The following is a 22,214-nucleotide window of genomic DNA, read 5'->3' as shown; positions in this document are numbered from 1 at the left end:
GCGCTCCTTGGGGCAAGCGCGCACCGCCGGAGGCAGGCGCTTGCCCCCACTAGGCAGCAGGGATGCCGATCCACGGGGGCCGGCAGCTGCGATTGCCGCCAGGCACCCGCAATTGTTCCCTGCTGAGCGAGAACGACGGACTGCTGTTGTAAACACAGCTGACCGTTGTTCTCTCTGGAATGATCACAGAGCGCATGTGATTCTTCTATATAGGAACACAAGTCTCTATGATCATTTCACAAGTCCTCCCCCACTACAGATAGAAAACACTCCCTTAGGCTCACACTTAACCCTTTGCTCATTCCTGGGTTAACTCCTTCCCTGCCAGTGTCATTAGTACAGTGACATTGCATATTGTTAGCACTGATTACTGTAATAATGTCACAGGTCCCCCCAAAAGTGACAAAAATGTCACTTAGGGGGTCTGATCTGTCTGACGCAATGTCGCAGTCCCGCTAAAATTTGCTGAATGCCGTCATTACTAGTAAAAAAATAAATTAAAAATAAAAATTACATAAATCTTACCCCTAGTTAGTAGACGCAATAACGTTTGCGCAAACCAATAAAAATACGCTTATTGGGATATTTTTTACCACAAATATGTAGCAGAATACAAATTGGCCTAAAAGAATTATCGCTCTTTTTTTTGTTTATAGCGTAAAGAATAAAAATCACACAGGTGATCAAATACCACCAAAAGAAAGCTCTATTTGTGGGGGAAAAAAGAACAAACATTTTATTTGGTACAGCATCGCACAAGCACGCAATTTTCAGTTAAAGACCGGAACTGAAGACCGGGGCTTCTGGATCTTGTTCAATGGGAGAAACACCTTGGCTTGCTCCAAATCGAGAATCTGGCCCAAATACTCCAATTGCCTGGATAGAGTCAATGCAGACTTCCTGAAGTTCAAGATCCAACCAAAGTCCTATAGGAAGTGTAGCCCTACTCCCATGGGAGCGGCTGAGTGTGGGTCCCCCTGGGTTACCGCTAGCAACAACAGTACCTTCAGACATATTTTCAAGTGTGAGCACCTTAGACAAAAACCAGTCCAGTTTCCTTGTTTTTTTAGGGTTTATTTGAGAACTTGAAAGTGGGATACTCCAACAACTGAACTATGCACAATTAGGCAGGGACACTGAATAATGCTACTTGCCATTTTGTTAGCGCTCCTCTGATGCTGATTAACACTGACTGATGCTGGTTAACACTGACTGATGCTGGCCTCAGCAAGGCCAGACACTGCAACTTCCCCTCTGACTGTAGGAAAAGTCCCTTTAAGCTCCCCAAGACACTCCTTCTTGAGGTAGCTGACTTTAGAGCAAACCGTATTGCTGAACACTTCAGGGCCCTTCCTGGTGCCCCATTTTACTCCCCAACTTCAGGGTTTAACTACTTGGCACCCCCTTTACTGTGCACTCCTGGTTAGCCGGCTCCTGGATCCTCTTTGACCTCTTTGGAGGTCAGGCATAGGCAGACCCCTGGGAAGTTCTTGAGTACTCACAATACTGTTTTTCCTGAAGATTTCTGCCCAGCAGCTCCACTTGGTCAGCAACTCTGGATCCCTTGCAGCCCAGCTCAACCTCCGGTCCCTAGGCCGACTGCCTGGACCACCTTCACACTTTACAGAAGGAGAGACAGCTGTCACCTCCTCCTGGGACTGATGCTCCCACCAAAAGACACTCAGTCACATGCTCCCCACAGATTTATTCTTAATCCCAGGGTCCATTGCGGCAAACCCCGCCCACTGGGACAGTCATAAACCCTGGTGTGCAATTGGCTTGGTTTCCTCCACTGCCCAACAAGATCCCTCATTGGATACAGTGGGGAGACTCCCCAGACTCAACAGATCACACCTGGAGGCATGTGACAGATGCTAACAGATCAGGCCCTCCTGATAAGCAGACAGGGCCACAACTATACTTTTCCTAGCACCTGTCTAGGAGGGTGCTACAGAAGCGTATGGTGACCTCTACACTGTATGTCGGGGCAGAGCGGGTCTTCGCATATAGGAGGAAGTTGTCCAGGTAGCTGATTTTAGGCAGCCTTTTTAGAAGTCTGGTCAGAAGACCAACACTTGAGCCAAAGGACCCGAGTAAGCACCATCACCGAAAAGGAGAGTTTGGAGAGAAGTGGGGCTGTATCAAGTGATGTGTCACAAATGTACTTTAATCCCTGGACCAACTTGTCTGCCAGTTCCACATACACCTGGAGCACCTGGCTAGAAATCAAGGCTTGATGCAGAACCTTGGCCTGAACAACTCCAGCATTACCAACAGAGCGAACTGACAGGCCTGCCACCTCCAGGAGGAGCTCCTGATATGCCATAAGGGCAAGCACAATAAGGAGAGCAGTGCCGCAAACAGGGACCCCCAAAGGCACAAGGACAATACCAGGCCAACCTAGCAGAGAGTGGAGGGGAGGACTCACCACCAGACCACAAGATCCAGGTGCAGGCCTCGTGCTGCTGCATCTCTCCACAGAGTCACGTGCCAGAAGTCCCTGAGACCTCCCACACAACATCAGATCCTAGAGGGATAGAAGATGACTGCTACATGTGCTACATAAAAATTGCTGCTTAGGACCTCCCCCTGCTGTCTCCAATAGTACATATAGAGAAAAGTCTTCCACAAAATGGTCACCCCACCTGCCTCCAAAAAGATGGCCACTGGAATCACTGGAATCACCTGCAAAATGGCCACTATGGCTCCAAAAACATGGCCTGGGCTTTCCAGAGCCACATGGCGGCAGTAACAGGGCCACCTGAACTCCGGGAGGGGGAAAGCAAAGGTAGTGCCCTCAACAGCAGCACAGCCCCCCACTTAGGAGTGCCCCAGGGGGGCCCAGCTGTGCAGACACCTGAACAGGTAGGTGGGGGCAGATTGAAGTAGGGGTAGCAGGAGGGATATCAGAGGCCACGGGGGGGGGGACCCTGCAGTATTGACTACACCAAGGAGTACTCACACCCCACACCGTGTCTGGGGATAGAAGAAAAGAGGCATCTACTTACCAGTCCAGCAAAGCAAGGTAATGCCCCCATGACAGATCCCCCCCCTATACTAAAGTGGGGGGGGGGGGGGCTGTCAGCTAGGGTAACACTGTTGTACTGTAGGCATCCAGTCATATGTGTTCCCGTGAACCGTTTAACCCGCTGGTCACAAGGGTCCAGAATGGGGTTGTAGCAGCCGGTCCAGCGTGTAGCTAAAAGGTCTCCATACATTCGTTGGCAAGACTGGGGAAACCACTGAATCTAGATTATCCATTCAATGAATGTAAATGTAACACCTAGGACTGTTACACGTGCTATGTTCAAAAATGGCCACAAGAAGGCATGTGTCAAGACTGAGTTATTTCAGAACACAGAAAGTTCTCCCAGAGAGTTCTGGGATTTGTATGCCACTGGAGAAAGTTTTCAAGTACTTTGGATGAAGCTGGACTACATTACCCAAGTACTACTATGAGAGGAGGGATCATTTAAAAAGGAGAAGCCTGCATGCAGAAAAGAAGGAGGAAGTGCTGGAGCAGACTGGAGGGCAGAGCGAGGGAGGAGGCTGATCGGATGTTGCCAAGAAAGACCGAGTGGTGAAGTGATGACACCGCTGAGTGAAGGAAGCAGGAGCGCTGTGTCACCTGTATGCTGACCCGCAGGAGAACCCTTGCCTCACGTAGCTGAGGAGACAGGCTGCTAGACATTGCTAGGCCGGAGCCTGCAGAGGTCACTCAGAGCCATCATACCGGGGGTCGCTGCTAGACTGCTGAAATATAGAAATGGCTGAGAACAAACTAAACATTTTGCTGAACTGTCTGCTTGTTGCACACACAGTAGATAACTCAGGGGTACTGCTAGGAAGATCGCTGGACCCTGGAAGAGAGGGTACTCACCTTGTCCCCGGGATCCAGCGATGTATCCCGGCGGTGTGCGGCGGCCGGATCTTCCTCACGATACTCTGTGAGCCCCGGCTTCCGTCTCCTGCGACGTGACGCTTGCAGGGGGTGGAACCGGCGGCAAATTCAAATAGTAAAACACACCAAAACACAATGATACATTACAAAATAAAATAAATTCACATTAGTTTGCCTCCAGTGCCCTTTCCTGCAGTTTTACTGTACTTTCTATGTGTATATATATAGATATATATATCTATATATATACACAGTATATACACACATACATGCATATATACATACATACTTTAACTTATTTATAATTATTTATTATATTATAATTTATCATTTTGTCAGAGATGTTATAAAGAAGAACGCACAGTAAAAAAAAAAAATCATATGTAAATAGTTGGTTTGGGCTGCCCATTACATGCAAAATAATGGTACCGCTTTCAGCACCTAAAATCGAAAAGAATCATACCAGAGCCGGGGCTGAACGTTAAAACATTTCTGTTCTGTAGGACTAATTAACCTCTTCCGGATCACTAGTTCATTCACATAAACCCAATAAAGCCAGGACAGCAGTCTGAATGTATTATCTTCTATGTGTAGTACCCTACAGGTAGGTGCTAGGTAAATGCATAGTGGGCCTTGTCTGCCTAACAGCAGGGCCATGATCACTTTTTGGTTAGGGTGTCCTGGCTTCCAGGTGCGTCTGCTGAGAGGGCAGTCTCCCCACTGGCTCTGTGAGAGGCTGTTCATAGGGCAGTGGAGGAAACCCAATCAGGGACACATTCAGGCTTGTAACTACCCCAGAAGGCAGATTCTGCTGCAAAAGGATTCTGGGAGTGGGTATAAGTCTGAGGGGAGTGCGTGACTCAGCGTCTTTGGCGGAAGCAGAGTTCCAGGAGGGAGAGAACGGCTGTCTCTCTTCCTGTTTGAGGAAGTGGATGTCTCGGGTTGCTATCTGAGAATCCTGAGTTGAGCTGCAGGGATCTAGTGTGCCGAGAACCAGCAGAGGGAAAGAGGGGTCCAGTCCCAGGAAAGCCTACACAGGTCGTGAGAACTGAGGATTGCCCCTGGGGGTCTGCCTAGTGTCAGTGGGGACCACTCCGGAGAAGGTTCTAGGATCCAAGTGTCAGCTAGCTGTAAAGGGGGTGCCTAGGTAGAGGACCCTGAAGTGACAGAGGGGGTACCTAGTCAGGGGACCCTGAAGAATTAAAGGGGGCACCTGTAGTTTTGGGCCCTGAAGAGTCAGTGCACAGCGTGTAGTGCATCAGTTAAGAGTTGCAGCCAAACAGGAATTCAACAAGCTACCTCAAGCCAGTGCAAGGCATGGGGGAGTAGTCAGTGACTTGTGAGTGTGTGAGTGCCAGCAGTGTCAGAAGTGCAATATTTTACAGTCCTGGATCTTCTGGACTTAAGTCGGAGTTCCAGCACAGCTTTCAGAGATACAGAGTGTTCAAAGCGTCAGTAAGCGTTGGCTAGCGTCGGCTGGCGTCAAGACAGCGCTAACGGCATGTTTGCTATAAAAGTCCCAGAATTGTACATAGTCGAGCCAAAGGAGTATCCCTCTCATTCCCTTCTCCCATCCCATAAAATACAATAAAACAACCAAACAAAGATGTCGGAGTTGTCAATCTCTCAGTTCTCACACCCAGGGTCGCAGCTCACATGGGCTGGAGAGGTAACCGGCAACAATGGCAGACCCACATCAGGCCCAATGCCTGGAAAACCTGCTACATATGTGTCATCCTGATGATGTACAAAAGGGCCTTTCCCAATATTAGACTTACCAATCAGTTAGTTTAAAGCAAACCTGAAGTGACCTATACTTACTGAATACAGCATTGTCTGGGAATTGAAGTCATCTCCAGGTGCCTGCACATCAGGTCATTCCTTATTGTAAACTCACCAAATGCTCAGAATGCCAATGTGCTATGAAATCCTTTATTTCCTGGATCAACTTAGTCAGGAGTTTGGCCCCTTAACTGTTCAAATCTTATGCATTAAGACTGGCCTGTTATCATTCTGACTGACCATTAGCTGGGCTTAGAAGATAGGAGGTAGCTGGGCCAAACTCCTAATGAAATGGACTCAGGAACTGGGTGGACTTCAGTGAACCTGTGCATTCTGAGCACTGGTTAAGCTTAAAGTAAAAAAGGATCCAAAGTGCAGTCATTTGGAGATGTTCTCACTGAAAATAAATTGCACTCTCTCTTTAAGCTTATTAGAAGACATATCTATATCTTTAAGAAACATTATGTGCTTGGGTCCATATCTCTCATAACTGGCACTATTTAGGTGTTTAAGTTGTGTTTAATTGGATAAGCAGGCTTTGTAATCCACTACCAATATCTGATTGATTTAGGGTGGAGTGCTTTAAAAAAAAAAAAACAGATTGGATGGGATGAATAGCTACAAATGATTAAACCTATTCAATTAGAGAGCATGCAAATCCAAGCTAAAGGTATTATCCATTTTTTAGTGAGTGGAAGAAAGTTTCTAATACACAGACATACAGTAGCTATGTAGCTTTATGATTGATGTTAACATAAAAGTTTTTCTGCAATAACTGTAGACACTTACCCCCTGTATCTTGAGTAGATCCTAGTTTAGTATTCTTAGAGCTTTCCAAATCTCTGATGACTAAAGTGTTGTGTTTGCACAACGCCTGATACAACAGATATTTGGAATAGTCACCCCAGCTGGTGGAAATATTCAGTAGCTCTCTCATCTTGCCCTCGTGTGAAGAACAGTCCTTAATACTGTAATACTGCTTCTTCTGCAGCACATCTTGATCCAAAAGATCATCGAGAACTGGATCTACCAATGTCACCTTGTTTACCAGTTCCCACCGTTGATAACAAAGAAAAGCTTCAATGTCTGTAATGACAAACAATATTGTAATAGAATATAATTATATTTTAAAAATGCTTTTTAGTTATTATGTATGAATAGCCACTTTTTAGACTTTTTTTTTTTCTGGATGGAATAAGGAAAGGTTAAAACAACTATCAAGTTATGTTTTGCTTTTTGTTTTCTGCTGGGGATATTTCCCTTCATTTCTTTCTACTCAAAAAGAGCATAATTCCCCTCTTAGTTGACCACATTGTGAACATTTTCCACAACCTATTACTATTGTGTCTACTCCAAAATGTAGAATTTCACTTTCTGTCTGTTAGAATGTGACGATGGTGACCAGGACTATGGAAGAGCTTCATCCTCCATTCACACATATGCAAATTGGATGCTGCTTTCCCCGCATCCAATTCGCATGACAGGATAGTGTGACTGGCCCCCCAATGGAGCCAGTTCACACAGATCCGGGGCTGCCGCGGTCTTCATTAAAAAGGGTCCTGTGAGTCTTTGGTTCCGATTCAAGTGCGGATTTAGGCACAAAATTTGCACCTAAATCAGTGAACAGGCATGACCTGGACCCCCTGATGTGAGCTGCGTCTGCAGCGTATGTGAACAGAGTCTCAATCTCATATCGAGCATGGGTTCAAGGCAAACCCAGCTTGTTGGGGTTTATGTACTGTGATATTTGGGGTGATAGCTCCAAGGGATCACGTGCACAAGCCGGGTAAACTTAAATAAGACGTGGTTTATTTTCTTCCATAACAGAAATAAGGCTTCCAGCAGCAAACAGTTCAGAAAACAGTCATAACTTAAAAATCTGCTTAACTTCTGCATAAATGGTAATTACAAGACAATACTAGCTTTTGGCAGGGGTTTACCCCAGGTAAGTAGTCCCAAAGCAGCAGCTTGTCTCCAGCCACCATGCAGCACACAAACACACTTGTTTCAGCAGCTCAGCCTCCCAGGTGTAGGTCCAGCTCCTACTCTCCACACCCACTGATACAACTTCCTGTCTTTAAGAGCTGGTCTCTCTGGGAGACGGCTTAACCCTTGCCTTCCTGTGATACCATATTTCCCTTAAAGGGACCACAGCCCAAATATTGGTGCAATGTAACACCCATCCAGGACCCAACCTCTATGACCTCCACAGTACATGGTGAATAAATGTGTAATTTTGGCACCATATCAATCAAGTACCAACGATGCATTTCCTGGCCTTTGAACTTAGGTCAGGGAGCTTACAAGGGCAGCACAGTGGCTTAATGGTTGGCTTACAGCACTGAGGTGCTTGATCTAAATCCTGAGAAGACATTATCTGTATGAAGTTTGCATGCTCTGTTTGTGCTTGCTTAGTTTTCCTCCAACACGCCAAAAAAGGCATCCAGGTTGGTTAATTGGCTGTTGACTTAAGTGGCCCCAGTATGTATGTATGTTAGTTAGGGACCTTAGAGTTTAGCCTCCTTGAGGGCAGGGACTGATGTGAATTCAGAATATTTAAAGTGCTATGTAATTTGACGGCATTATATAAATGCCTGTAATAATCAAGGGACAATGTAATACATCTTCCTGGAGAAGCTCATCGCACAATGCATTGAACTACAGACCATCTGTATAAGAATTCTTTTTTTCCACTAAAGCTTTTCTGTAACCCTGTATTGTAATGTGGCATATATGTACAGTAGTTGCACCTTGTGGTTTGACATTTCTAAATAAAGATGTGTGGTGTTGATCACTATTTAATTCTTGTACTGTGATTATTTTATCTAGTAAATATGTTGAAATGAAGTGTTTTTTATCCAATTTCTGATATTATTTACGTCAACTTAAAAGTCCCACCTTGTTATGCAAAAAGTCCTCTGTAGCTGTAACCTAAGCATACTCTGAACATTGCTGGTTTTAATAATACCTACCTGGGTTTCAGCTTTAAAGCTACTTAATAATATAGTAGATCTCTTTTGCTTCAAATCCAAGCAAATCGGGGAGATTGTACTAGATTTTCTTTGAAATATGAAAAGGTAAATAACAGGACTCACCAGGACTGAGAGGCCTAAATCCATGTATAAGTCTTTTTTCAGCCATTTCCATGTCTGTAATGATGAAATAGTGGTGCTTTCTTAAAATTTCATAGAAACGGTCTTTCTTCTTTTTGTCCCACAGTTTAACATACTGGTAGAGCTCCTTCACCTTCTGCTGGTTAGAGATAATATCATCATGCTGTTCCTTCTTTATCAGATTATTTTCCAGGAGATCGCGAAGAATTGAATCTATATCCATTATCTTCCTCTCCAGATACATGCGGTGCTTCATCACAAAGTGTTGAGAATGACCTTAAAAACATTTAGTTGAAAATGTTAGCTCCATGCATCATTTCTTTATAGCATTAAATCCATAGTGCCGATTCTTTAAACCAAAACATCAAGATGAATTTGCTTTATAGTGCAGGTAGTTTGGAGATAATCTCACCAAAGTGAGGGGAATCCTATTTTAGACAGTTGTCGTCTGAATATGTGTGCCCATATAAAGATTTATTCTCACTTCGTGCCCTGATAACAACAACATTTTCGACTGCCCATCATTTTCTGTCTTGATGATGATCGTCAATAGGACAAAACAGTGGTGAATTTCCCTATTAAGGACTCAAATAGAAAAACAATGTAACCCTTCCTCACTATATCCAAAAGCTTTTATATACACTTTAACCAGTTCAACATTTTCACCTGTACACCCCCTATGGACCAGAGCAATTTTTACATTTCTGCTCTGGATCTGTTTACTTAGCAATAACTTTGTCACTCATTACCTAAAGTGGGACATTAGTTAGGAGGGAAAAATTGCCTACTAATGGCATGGCTGTGATTGGCCAGTGCAGCATGTGACCCAGCCTCTATTTAAGATGGAGTCACATAGCGCCACACGTCACTCTGCTCTAACTACTGTAGTGACAGGTTCCTGATGCTGCTGAGGGAGAGATAGGAGATTACTGTAGGGTCAGACTGGAGATTGCTTTCAGGGAAAGAATAGGAAGAATCTTCTTTAATCAGACAGCGATCTACATTGATTATATTGTGTTGGGGTGCAGTGCACGATCTTTTTGCCCTGACCTGAGCCCAGTGAGGAGGAGGAGGGAGAAAAAAAAACTTTTATCAGTCTGTTAGGCGTGTGGCGTGTAGCGGCCATGTAATGCAAGCTCAGTGCATATCTGTCTGCTTAATCTGCATTCAAAAAAGAAAAAAACTTTTTTGCTTCATATTTTACTTAGGCATACAGTGTTTATACACTCCTTTTCTAATCTGCTCTTCAAAAAGCACCAATGTAAGGCAAAAATAATTATTTTTCAGTATTTAGGGGAAAAAAAATATTTTTCTGTTTTTCATTCAAATGTTTTTTTTTTTTTTATTCAATAGCGGAATAGAACAGCAACAGTATCCAACCTGTTAGGCGTGCGGCATGTAGCGGCCATGTAATGCAAGCGGCCATGTGTCTGCTTAATCTGGATTTTTTAAAAAATAAAATCTTTTTTCCTTCATATTTTATTGTGACTTACAGCGCTTAGACACTGCAGTTCAAATCTGCTATTCAACAAGCACCAATTAAGGGGACAATTACTTTTCAGTTTTTCATTCATACGTTACAGTGGATACTGTTGTTGTATTCCGCTTTTCAATAAAAACCCATTGAGGGGAAAAAAAAATAATTTGCAGCCTAGTGTGCATATAGTACAGTGAGATACACCCTTTGCATACTGTTGTTGTATTCTGCTTTGCAATAAAAACCCATTTAGGGGGGAAAAAAATAATTTGCAGCCTAGTCTGCATATGTTACTGTGAGATACACCCTTTGCATACTGTTGTATTCCGCTTATCAATACAAACCCATTTAGGGGAAAAAAATTAATTGCGGCCTAGTCTGCATATGTTACAGTGAGATACACCCTGTGCATACTGTTGTTGTATTCCGCTTTGCAATAAAAACCCATTTAGGGGATAAAAATGTACTTGCGGCCTAGTCTGCATATGTTACAGTGAGATACACCCTTTGGATACTGCTGTTGTATTCCACTTATCAATAAAAACCCATTTAGGGGAAGATCCAAAATTCGATAAATATGAGGAGAAGGTCAAACAAGGGACGTGACCTGGGTCGTGGTGTTGCTGGTGAAGCTCCTGTTGTAAAGAGAGGACGTGGTAGATCTGTGCCAGCTACACGCACAAGTGAAACACCTTTCTCAGCTGCGAGTAGGCGACAGAACCTGAAGCAGTATTTGGCAGGGCCTAATGCGCCTCTACAAATGTTGAGGCCAGAACAAGTACAAGCGATAGTAGATTGGGTTGCTGACAGTGCCTCCAGTTCCTTCACATTGTCTCCCACCCAGTCTTCTGCTGAAAGGTCAGAGTTGGCACCTGCAGCCGATGTCCATCAATCTTTTACCTCACCCCCTTGCAAATCAACCAAGCAGTCTCAGCCCCAAGTCATGCAGCAGTCTCTTCTTCTTTTTGATGACTCTGTTAGCATGGTTTCCCAAGGCCATCTACCTAGCCCTGCCCCAGAAGTGGAAGAGATTGAGTGCACTGATGTCCAACCACTTATGTCTCAAGATGAGTACATGGGAGATCCATCGCAGCACGTCTCGGATGATGACGAAACACAGGTGCCAACTGCTGCGGAATTCCGAATTGTGGAGACCCACAAGGAGGGCAGGGGTGAAGACTGGATGGAAGACGATGTGGAGGACGATGAGGTCCTTGACCTCACATTGAATGAATGTCATGCAGGTGACCTGAGTGGTTTGGAGGAAGAGGCGGTGGTCGCACAGAGCCACCAGCACAGCAGAAGAGGGAGCAGGGTGCAAAAGCGGATCAGCCGTGCCCTAGACACTACGCATGCTACTGCCCAACGCAGCAAGGGACCGAGCACACCAAAGCCAGCTCAAAGAAGTTCCCTAGCATGGCAGTTCTTCAGACAATGTGATGATGACAGGACATGAGTGGTTTGCACGCTGTGCAATCAGAGCCTGAAGCGAGGCATAAACCTTGTCAACCTGAGCATAACCTGCATGACCAGGCATCTAAGTGCAAAGCACGAGCTGCAGTGGAGTGCACACCTCAAAAACTAAGAAAGGTCTCTGGCTCCTCCTGCTTCCTCTTTTGCTGCTGCAGTCTCGGCCTCTTCATCCACCTCTGTAGTGACAGTGGCACCTGCCACCCCGCAAACAGAGGATCCACCAGCAACACCACCACCTGGGTCACCAACAACCATCTCCACAATGTCCCGTGGAAGCGTTCAGCTTTCTATCTCCCAAACACTTGAGTGGAAGAGGAAGTACCCCCCTAACCACCCGCGATCCCTGGCCCTGTATTTCAAAATTCCTGGCCTTTGAAATGCTGTCATTCCGGCTGGTGGAGACGCAGAGTTTTAAAAGCCTTATGGTGGTGGCTGTCCCACAGTACGTTGTGCCCAGCCGCCACTACTTTTCCAGGCAAGCCATCCCTTCCTGCATAACCAAGTGCAACGTCATCTGCGGCAAGGTCCACCTAACTACGTGGACCAATAATCATGGTCAGGGATGTTATATCTCCCTAACAGCACACTGGGTAAATGTAGTGGCGGCTGGGCCTGAGGCAGATAGCAGTTTGGCGCATGTCCTTCCACCACCGAGGATTGTAGGGCGCTTCAGTTTGCCTCCTGTTCCTAACTCCTCCCACTCCGCTTCCTCATCATCTACCGCTTCCTCTTCCGGTCAGCGTAACACCTTCACAACTGTTACGGCACCCCGGACACAAAAGGGTTAAAACCGTTTAGGAGATCTTCCCCTTCCAGAGCTAGAACAGCATACAATAAATCCCCCCAATAACGAGACAAAGCTCCGAGTTGAGGGTAAAACAGGAACAACATTTATTGGAAGAACACAGAACACTTTTATACAGAATTTGGAACATCCTTCCCCCAACAACCGCTTTCCCAGTGGTCAATTTCACAGTACCTGCAGTTCCCCATAAGGTCCTCTCCAGCCATGCAAATGAGGGCTTGAAAATGAGTCAGCAGTGATTGGTCAGATAGCTTGACCAGAAGGACTGCCAGACACAGAACAATGGTTCCCTAACGAGCCCTCAATACACATTACTCTGAGTGTCAATACATCTCTTAGCAGACAGCAGGCAAGTTCATTAGCACACCCGACAATAGGTGAATGGAGAGCCACCTCAGACAGTCCGTCTCCTCATTGGACTTCCTGGAATGACCATATTAGGAGTGCACTTCCTGTGCCTTACAGTTTACAGGAATAAGGTTTAGCTTCCAGGATAGAGGCAAGACTCCATTAGCCACATGGTTAAAGAAACACAAAAAGACACAAAAATGCATAACTCCCAGTCTACTGAACAGAACCCCCACATTCAACCCATCCCCAGATAGCCTGGATCTGAGCGCTCAACATATCCAAACAGCGCTCAGATGCCACAAACACAGTCAAATCGCCATGGGGTTTACGTTTAGCATGGGCTGATGAGAGGGTCCATAGTCACATTGCAGGAGGCGAGCAACCAGGCTTCTCCAATGCCCAGTGGCGAGATTGATCTCGTCACAACCACGAACTTCAGCACAGCCAGGGGCAAACGACAGCACGCAGTTTTAAAACTTGCCTGTTTGGGGGAAAAAAACCACACACCGCACAGGAGTTGTGGAGGGGCATTCAACAGCAGACCGATGAGTGGTTGCTGCCAGTGAGCCTCAAACCTGGCCTGGTGGTGTGCGATAACGGGCAAAATCTCATAGCAGCTCTGGGCCTAGCCGGTTTGACACACATCCCTTGCCTGGCGCATGTGCTGAATTTGGTGGTGCAGAGGGTCCTTAGAAATTACCCCGATATGTCAGAGCTGCTGCAGAAAGTGCGGGCCGTCTGTGCGCACTTTCGGCATTCTCACCCTGCTGCTGCTCGCCTGTCAGCGCTGCAGCATAACTTCGGCCTTCCCGCTCACCGCCTCATATGTGACGTGCCCACAAGGTGGAACTCCACCTTGCACATGCTGGCAAGACTGTGCGAGCAGCAGCAGGCCATAGTGGACTTTCAGCTGCAGCATGCACGCATGAGTCGCTCTGCGGAACAGCACCACTTCACCACCAATGACTGGGACTCCTTGTGAGACCTGTGTGCCTTGTTGCGCTGTTTCGAGTACTCCACCAACATGGCCAGTGCCGATGACGCCGTTCTCAGCTTAACTATCCCACTTCTATGCCTTCTTGAAAAAACACTTCGGGCGATGATGGAAGAGGATGTGGCACAGGATGAGAAGGAGGAGGAGGAGAAGAAGGAGGAGGAAGAGGTATAATTTCCAAGGCTTTCAGGGCAGTCATTCGCAAGTGGCTCCGAGGGTAGTTTCCTGCACCCACAAATGCGAGAGACACAATTGTCCAGCAGGGGCACAGTTCTGGAGGATGAGGAGGAGGAGATGGAGGAGGATATGGAACCATGTTCACAGCAGGGTGGCACCCAGGCCAACTCATGGCCATCACTGGTGCGTGGCTGGGGGGGGGGGGATACGGAGGACACAGAGGATACACCTCCCACATAGGACAACTTTTCGTTGCCTCTGGGCAGCCTGGCACATATGAGCGATTACATGCTGCAGTGTCTCCGCAATGACCACCGAGTTTCCCACATTGTAACTTGTGCTGATTACTAGGTGGCCACCCTGCTGGATCCCTGTTACAAGGACAACGTACCGTCCTTATTTCCCTCACTGGAGCGTGATTCGGAAGATGAGCGAGTACAAGCGCACGCTGGTAGATGCGCTGCTGGTGGCATTCCCACCTGACAGCGGGGGCACAGTGGAATCACAAGGCCAAGGCAGAGGAGGAGGAAGAGGTCGCCAACGCAGCCAGGGCACCGCCAGAACCTAAGAAGGCAGGGTTAGCATGGCCGAAATGTGGAAAAGCTTTGTCAGCATGCCACAACAAGCAGCAGCACCACCAGCTGATATGGAACGTCTTAACATGGTTGAGCAGTATGTGTGCACATGCCTAGACGTACTGAATGACGGGTCTGCCCCCTTCAACTTCTGGGTCTCCAAGTTGGGCACATGGCCTGAGCTTGCCCTTTACGCCTTGGAGGTGCTGGCCTGCCCTGCAGCCAGTGTATTATCTGAATGGGTATTTAGCACGGCTGGGGGCGTTATCACAGACAAGCGCAGCCGCCTGTCCAGAGCCAATGTGGACAAGCTCATGTTCATTAAAATGAACCAGGCATGGATCCCACAGGACTTGTCTGTACTTTGTGCAGAATAGACATGTATACCGGCCTTACCCAGCCATTGTTGTATTTGATCTTTCTTACTCTTTTGGGGTGTACCCCAATTTAAAAAAAATTTAATTAAAAAAACAAAACCAGTGTTGACTACCTCGTCCTCCTCCTCCACTGCCGCTTCCACCTACACCGCCATATCCACCGCCACCTCAACCTCCTACTCCATATGGGCCTCGTCCTCCTCCTACATCATTCAAGATTATTATTTTTTATTTTTATGTTTTTTATGTTATTTTATTTTAAGTTATTTCACGATCCTTATTTGTTTGCAGAGCACTTGCCATGCTCTTAAGATGATTTTTCTGCCATTTGCAGCCCTCTAGCCCTTTCCATGTTTGCTTTAGAGCCATTTTAGTGTTCGGGTCACCATTAACTTCAATGGGGTTTCGGGATCAGAATAAAGTTCGGGTTAAGTCCGGGTCACGAACCCGGACTTTTTTTTCAAGTTCGGCCGAACCCGGACATCCATGTGTTCGATCAACTCTACTAACAGGCAGGACTTTTATTGGAGAAGAGACATACTATGTACATACTGTACTAAGTTACTTACCAGCCTGTACACCCCTGTACACGGAGCTGCGAACATGCACCTCAGTGTACAGTTTCGGGAACATCAATATGAATGAACATCTGCGCATTCCTGAATGTGATGCCATTTTGGCCAAGCCAATGAAAATGGTCAAAGATCAGTATCTAGAAGCTGACCAGATAAAGATGTCAGTGGCCGGTGGGGAGCTCCGGGATACTGCTTCGCTGGAGAGAATAGTTCCACTTTAAGATAAAAAGGTAATGCATTAAAGAACAATGCTTTATTTTGGTGATATGGTTTTGCAAAAAGTAGAATTTCTGGTTACCTGTAAAATCCTTTTCTTTGAGTACATCATGGGACACAGAGCATGTTCAAGTTCATAACAATAGAACTTATGCTGGCACCTTCAAGTGACTGAACACTGGCTAAAAAAATAAAAACAAAAAATGTCCCCTCCTAGATATAACCCCTTCCCACTAGGCATGGCTCTAGTTTTTGGAGCAAGCCAGGAACCACCAGCAAGAGGGGTGAGGTCTTTGTGTCCTATGATGTACTCAAAGAAAAGGACTTTACAAGTAACCAAAAATATGACTATTTTTCATACATCCTGGTACACAGACCATCTTGAAATTGATATCAATAGGAACATCCTAAAGCAATGGTATAAGAGGAGGGCACATGGGAACCAACTACCAACCACCAGCCCCAATAAGGCAAGAATCTCTCACACAGCTGCCTGCAAGACATGCCAACCGAAATAAATATCCTCAGTAGCACATCCAACTGATAAAATACTTGAGCCTAAGCCAAGGTAGCAGCTTTATAAAACAAAGCTCATGAAGCCAGATGAGGAATAGCCCAGGAAGTCCCAAAACTTCTACTAAAATGGGCTTCCACCAGAAAAAAATTGATTTTTGTCTTACCGTAAAATCATTTTCTCTGATGTTCATTGACGGACACAGCTCCATATCTTCTTGACCCTTGGATTTATGCTGCCCCCTACAGGAGTAGGACACTAGGCGGAAGAAAGTTTGACTATGCCTATAGGGGAGTACTGGGGGGGTATACTCCAACTTCCTGCTATAGGTCTTCAGTTTTGTAACAAGCAGTGTCAGACGAACATATAACCCAACTCAATAGAGGGGTGGGTGCTGTGTCTGTCAATGAACATCAGAGAAAAGGATTTTACGGTAAGACAAAAATCCAGTTTGCTGTTTCGTTCATTGACAAACACAGCTCCATATCTTCTTGACCCTTGGGACGTCCCAAAGCAGTGTCAACATGAGGGGTAGGAAGAACACAGCAATAAACATGCTACCCAAGGGCTAAACATAGCCAAGCAGGTAAAACAAGAGCTTAACCAGGAAACAACTGGAGCTCATCTGACAAAAAAACACTCTTAAAGATGACTAATCCTCTCCAACAGCGGCCTGCAAAACCTTGCGGCCAAAGGCAGCATCTGCAGGTGCCAACACATCCACCCTATAAAATTTCATGAACGCGTACACAGACGACCAGGTGGCCACCTTACAAACCTGCACCACTGACGCCGATGACGGAAGGCCCAATAGGCCCTAAGCGCCCTCAAAGAATGTGCCTTAACAGGGAAAGGAGGAGCCTGACCCTTAACGGAACAGGCCTGCACCACCGTCTACTGATCCATCTGGAAATGGTCGCAGCAGATGCAGCCAGCCCCCTACATGGTCCATCTGTAAGGACAAACAGGGAATTTTCGGAATGACTCAGTTGCGGCCAGGTACACCCTGATTTCCTGAACCACATCCAAAGAATGTAAGGCAATCTCTTTAGGGTGTTTAGGCTTAGAGCATAAGGAAGGCAACACAATGTCTTCATTTAAATGGAAACCAGAGACAACCTTAGGAAGGAACATCTGGCAGGGACGAAGCACCACTCCATCTCCGTGAACCACCAAGCAGGTGAATGACAAGACAAAGCTGCCAGCAGCGACACCCTACGTGCAGAAGAAAAAGCCACCAAGAAGGCTACCTTCTGGGACATTGTAAGCAGAGGAATCTCATGAATATTTTCCAATGGCGGTCACTAAAGAACCAACAGCACCAAGTTGAGATCCCATCAGGGCAAATTAGACTGCACTGGGGGAGCCAAGTGGCAAGCCCCCTGAACAAAGGTGCGAAACACAGAATGCGTAGCCAAAGGACGATGAAAGAAAACCACCAAGGCCGAACCTGGCCCTTGATGGTACCGGAGGCCAGACGCTGTTCAACACCTTGTTGAAGGAAAGCCAATCTACGAGACACTGAAAAGGAGCAAGGGTGAACCCCATGAGCTTCACATCCGCAAAGTACGCTCTTCAAGCGTAATGGTAAATCTTCCTAGTAGTACATTTACTTGCTTGCAGCAGCCTGGGAATCACCGATTCAGACAACCCTCTAGCCTTCAGCACCTGGCTTCTAACAGGCATGCCGTTAAAGCCAGCGACTGTAAAGCAAGATAGAAGATTGGCCCTTGAGCCAACATATCTCCTCTAAGAGGAAGTCTACAAGGAGCATTGGTGACCAACCGTATCTGCGTACCAAGACCAGCGAGGCCAGTCTGGAGCCACTAGGATGGCCGTAATCCCTTCTGCCTTCAAACCTACGCAGGAGTCTTGACAGAAGTTCTAGAAGAGGAAAGATGTATATCAGATAATACCCGCCCCAAGGGAGCCACCATTGCATCTGTGGCATTAGCCAGAGTATCCTGAGACCATGACACAAACCCAAGCACCTTCCTGTTGAGACAAGAGGCCAACAGGACCACCTCGGGAGTTCCACACCAGAGAAACAACTGAAACAGTATATTGATCGGTAGTCTGGACTCTTAAAGACCCCCTAAGCACAATCTGTGCCAAAAACACCACCCTACTGGGACAGGCTGGAATCTGTAGAAAACCACTGTCCAGTACAGGGGAAGAAAGATTTACCCTGTTGAAGCAACGAAGAGCGAAGCAACCGAATCAGGGAACCTCTCGTACCTCGGCTCAACAGGATCAGATTGGGAAAAGCACTTTCACTCAATCAGTTCTTAGGGAATGGACAGCACTGGGGCACCATGGAAAATGTCATAGGCCAGGCAAGCCTTAGCAATAATGCACCAAGGGGTTAACAGAAGCACAGTCACCCAGGTCCTGCTCTCAGGTATTTACCCACAAGTCTTCAAGCAGTTAGATGCCTCCCTCTTGCATCAGGTGGACATTTGCAAAGTGGATTCTCCAAAACTGGTCCCTGTGTGAGAGTTCCCCTTTCTTCTTTAGCCTCAGAATTCTTTGAATGTAGAAGAGTCCCCAACTTTGTGTTTGCTGGGACCTTGTTGAGCTTCTTGGTATGTGTCAGCTAAGGGGCCTGGGAGAACAATAGCCTTCAAGGCTGGGTGTCTCTCCTCCTGGAACAGGAATCCAGGATTGCTCCATCCCCAGACTGTTTATGTTCACTTTAGCCACCTTCAGGGGGCATCTCCCCAGAGATTGGCTGGCACCTTATAAATATTCACCCTTCTCCACTCCTATGTTGTGGAGCTTTCCAGAAAGCAGGAAGAAGGAATCAAGTGTGTAGCCTGTGGGACTCTGATTAGCCCAACACAAACACTGCTCCACTAATTACAGAAGAGCACAAAAAAAGAACTACATTTACCTGACAGCCTACCACATAACCAAGAGGGTGCTACATCGGGTAAGTCAAGTAAAGCTTTATTAGCCACAGAAAGTTCTCAACAGCAGTCCATGTGGTTTAGAAGATTGTTGGTACATCTTTATCAGTCGATCATAAACAAATGATATAGTTTCATTAAAGTAATACAGTATGTTGTTAAAAACCAAAACATTTTAAAGAAGAACTTCATTCCCTCCCGCTTTTCCTCCTTTTCTCTTACCTCTGTAGCCGGGATCAGACTACTACAATATATATGCACTTACACGTTTATCGTTATTTTTGGAATTGCCTGTGTGCCCTTTAAGACTGCTTTTAGGTGGAGATCAGCCTCTCACAGGAAGTGAAAGAATTGGATTGTGGGAGATGTAGTTCTGTACTGGGAGCAGTCTGTTATCTGGATTGCTGAAGGAACTGTACTCCCAGGGAGCAATGGGGAAGTGAATTACCATGGGAGAGACTATAAACCTATCTGCTCAACAGGGTGAAGGCTCTCTTGCTTCCAGGACCCGGTGAGTGCGGATCAGCCTGTTGTGTGCTCACAGAACTGTCGGTGGCTGAGGCCTGGTACACAAGGCCAAATCCGAGTGCTGAGCTTGTCCTCAGCGGAGCGGATGCTGATAGCTACACTGTGGATGCTGACACAGTATAGCTGAAGAGGAAGCAAGTGGAGGCCGGATGGACAGCCTGTGGGCGCAGAGCGTGAGAGAGTACATCGCCTGTGTTGCGGGATCCTCACGAACGGACATCATAGAGAGAAAGGGTGCCTGTGTAGAATCCTGACAGCAAGTATTACCTTTATTTCATCAACACACTGACAGCAGATAATATTGCACACATCACTTTCCTTAGGATTACAAATAACACATTGGACTGTGATAAGAGCTCCAACTGCCGGTGAAGATTGAGCAAGGCCTTGCTAGGGAAAGGGTGTTGACACCTGTTACATCTTAAAGGGGACACATTTGATTTGTTTTATAGCAGTGCTAGTTAGAACATCAATAGCAATAGTAACAGCAGTATTATATAGGTCAAGAGTTACTGTTTCTAATCCCAGGATATTGTGTTATTACTGTTCACTGATATTGTCATTTTTTATTTGCTATTCCTTTATATCAGTCTTTCAAAATTTTGCCAGTTTAGGTGGGATTTGACTGACTGATAGAGTTATACCCGTTTATCCTTTCAGTAAACAGCAAAACTTCATTTATTTTGTGTCAGTGTGTTCTTAAAAGGTATACTCATAATGTCTGAGCCTAGAGTGTCAGGTGGGTTGGATGGTTCACAGGGTCAAAGGAGTGCTGAGGAACACCCATCAACCAGCAGCCCTCAAGGGGGCAGTGCTACATTTGGGGACTCATGCAGGATATCCTCTACTCCAGTCCCTAGTCAGCCCTACTACAAGCCAATGACAGGAAAGGCGATGAACTCGGCTGCCGCAAATGCCTGGGGAAGATCCCAGGGGGCCCGGTTAGAGCGAAGCACTGTGATTGAGGTCCCAGGAAGTGAGTGCACAGAGAGAGAGATCTGGAAGTGGGTAAGGACCCTGGTGCCAGAGCAGAGGGCCTACCTATTGGATGCATAGGAGGACGATGAATTAGACGCTGTGCAAGTATTGCTGGAATGGCAAGAAGACGTGCCTGCATGCTTCCAGGAAGAGGAGGTGACTCTGACAGAGGGGGTCAGAGCCCGAGTGTTCTCTCAATTGGAGAAAGGGGAAGCATTGGAAAAGGGACCGTTGCCCTTACAAGCCAGCTCTGGATCTGTGAGTCCTGATTCCAGTGGACCTGGTGTCCCTCCTGCTTCATATACAGACATGAGCCGATTGGTTGAGAGTTTGGTGAAGATTGGTTCCAATGGTGCAAGGCAAGGTTATAGAAGGCTGTGTTTTTTTTTCGGTGAGACGCCAACCCCAACTGGAGAAGAGGCTGTGAAGAAACAGCGGCTTAGTGAGAGCTTGAGAGGCCCAGCCGACAAAGTAATTAGGAACATGAGAATGGGCAATAAGGATTGTGTAGCCATGGATTATATCGATGCCTTGTTGGCTGTCTTCAGCAGATTGGAGAGAACCTCAGACTTTCTGTACAAATTCAACCATACCCACCAACAGCGAGGGGAGAAATTGCCTGATTACATCTCCCGGGTGGACAAGATGTTACATCAGATCATCATGAAGAAGGGCATAGACCCCAAAGATGCTGATCAAGTGCGATTGGATAGAGTGTTACAAGGGGCTCAGCCAAACCACCCCATAGTCCTGAACCTGCTATTGAAAGGAACTTGAGCTACCCCTACTTATCCAGAATTAATAAGAGAAGTGAGAGAAGAGGAGGCTTTGTTGGAAGAAAAGAGGCAAGGTGTCAGAGAGTTGATGATGGGTGAAGGAAGGAGAGAGAAAGCATCTGCCCTCCTGGCTCATGTAGAACCTAGTCTTTCAGATGAGGATAGTGAAATAGACTTGGGCTCTGGCCGACATGAGAGTTCAGATAGTAAGAAATCAGAGGACAATTCTAGCCCAGCTGATTTTATGATCCAAGTAGCCCAGGTTGAAACCCAAATGTGCCAAGCTCTAATGCAAGTGATGGAAGCTCAAGGAAAGGTTCAATAACCAAAGGGGAGTTCTAGGGGACAGGTCCCTCTCCCTTCCATGAACTATGTTGTTTTGAGTGTGGAGAAGTAGGACATTTCCAGGCCAAATGCCTCAAGCGAGGGATTAACCCTGAACTAATGGAGGAGATGCTGAAAGCCTTACAGAAGATCTTCTTCCCGAAGAAGGCGGAAAAATTCAGGGGACCTCAGTGAAGGAGCCAATTGAGTGTTACGAGACTAAACAGAGCTCCAGCACTAGTAAAATCTCAAAAAGATGGAGGGAGGACAGGGCCTTCCATTCGGACCTCTCCTTCTACGCCTAGTAAACAGAAAGGGCCACCTAGGTCGGGGTTGAAAGACACAGGGGGCCAATGTATCTTCTCCTCC

General features: G+C 46.4%; 1 protein-coding gene across 1 annotated transcript in view; it reads right to left on the bottom strand.

Moving 5' to 3' along the window:
* LOC309558510 (uncharacterized protein) overlaps window positions 1-20,884 on the bottom strand; it is a gene marked incomplete at both ends in the record, with an annotated part of 400,563 nt that extends 379,679 nt beyond the window's left edge. The window contains 3 exons of the mRNA XM_082261590.1: window positions 6,473-6,769; window positions 8,779-9,072; window positions 20,809-20,884. Of these exons, the coding sequence (XP_082117716.1) occupies window positions 6,473-6,769; window positions 8,779-9,072; window positions 20,809-20,884 (667 nt within the window). The remainder of the gene's footprint in view (window positions 1-6,472; window positions 6,770-8,778; window positions 9,073-20,808) is intronic.
* Between the last annotated feature and the right edge of the window lie 1,330 nt (window positions 20,885-22,214).

The sequence above is a fragment of the Pelophylax lessonae genome (assembly GCF_965119305.1).
Source record: "Pelophylax lessonae genome assembly, chromosome: 6".
NCBI classification, from domain to species: Eukaryota; Metazoa; Chordata; class Amphibia; order Anura; family Ranidae; genus Pelophylax; species Pelophylax lessonae.
This window is presented reverse-complemented; position numbering and strand designations above follow the sequence as displayed.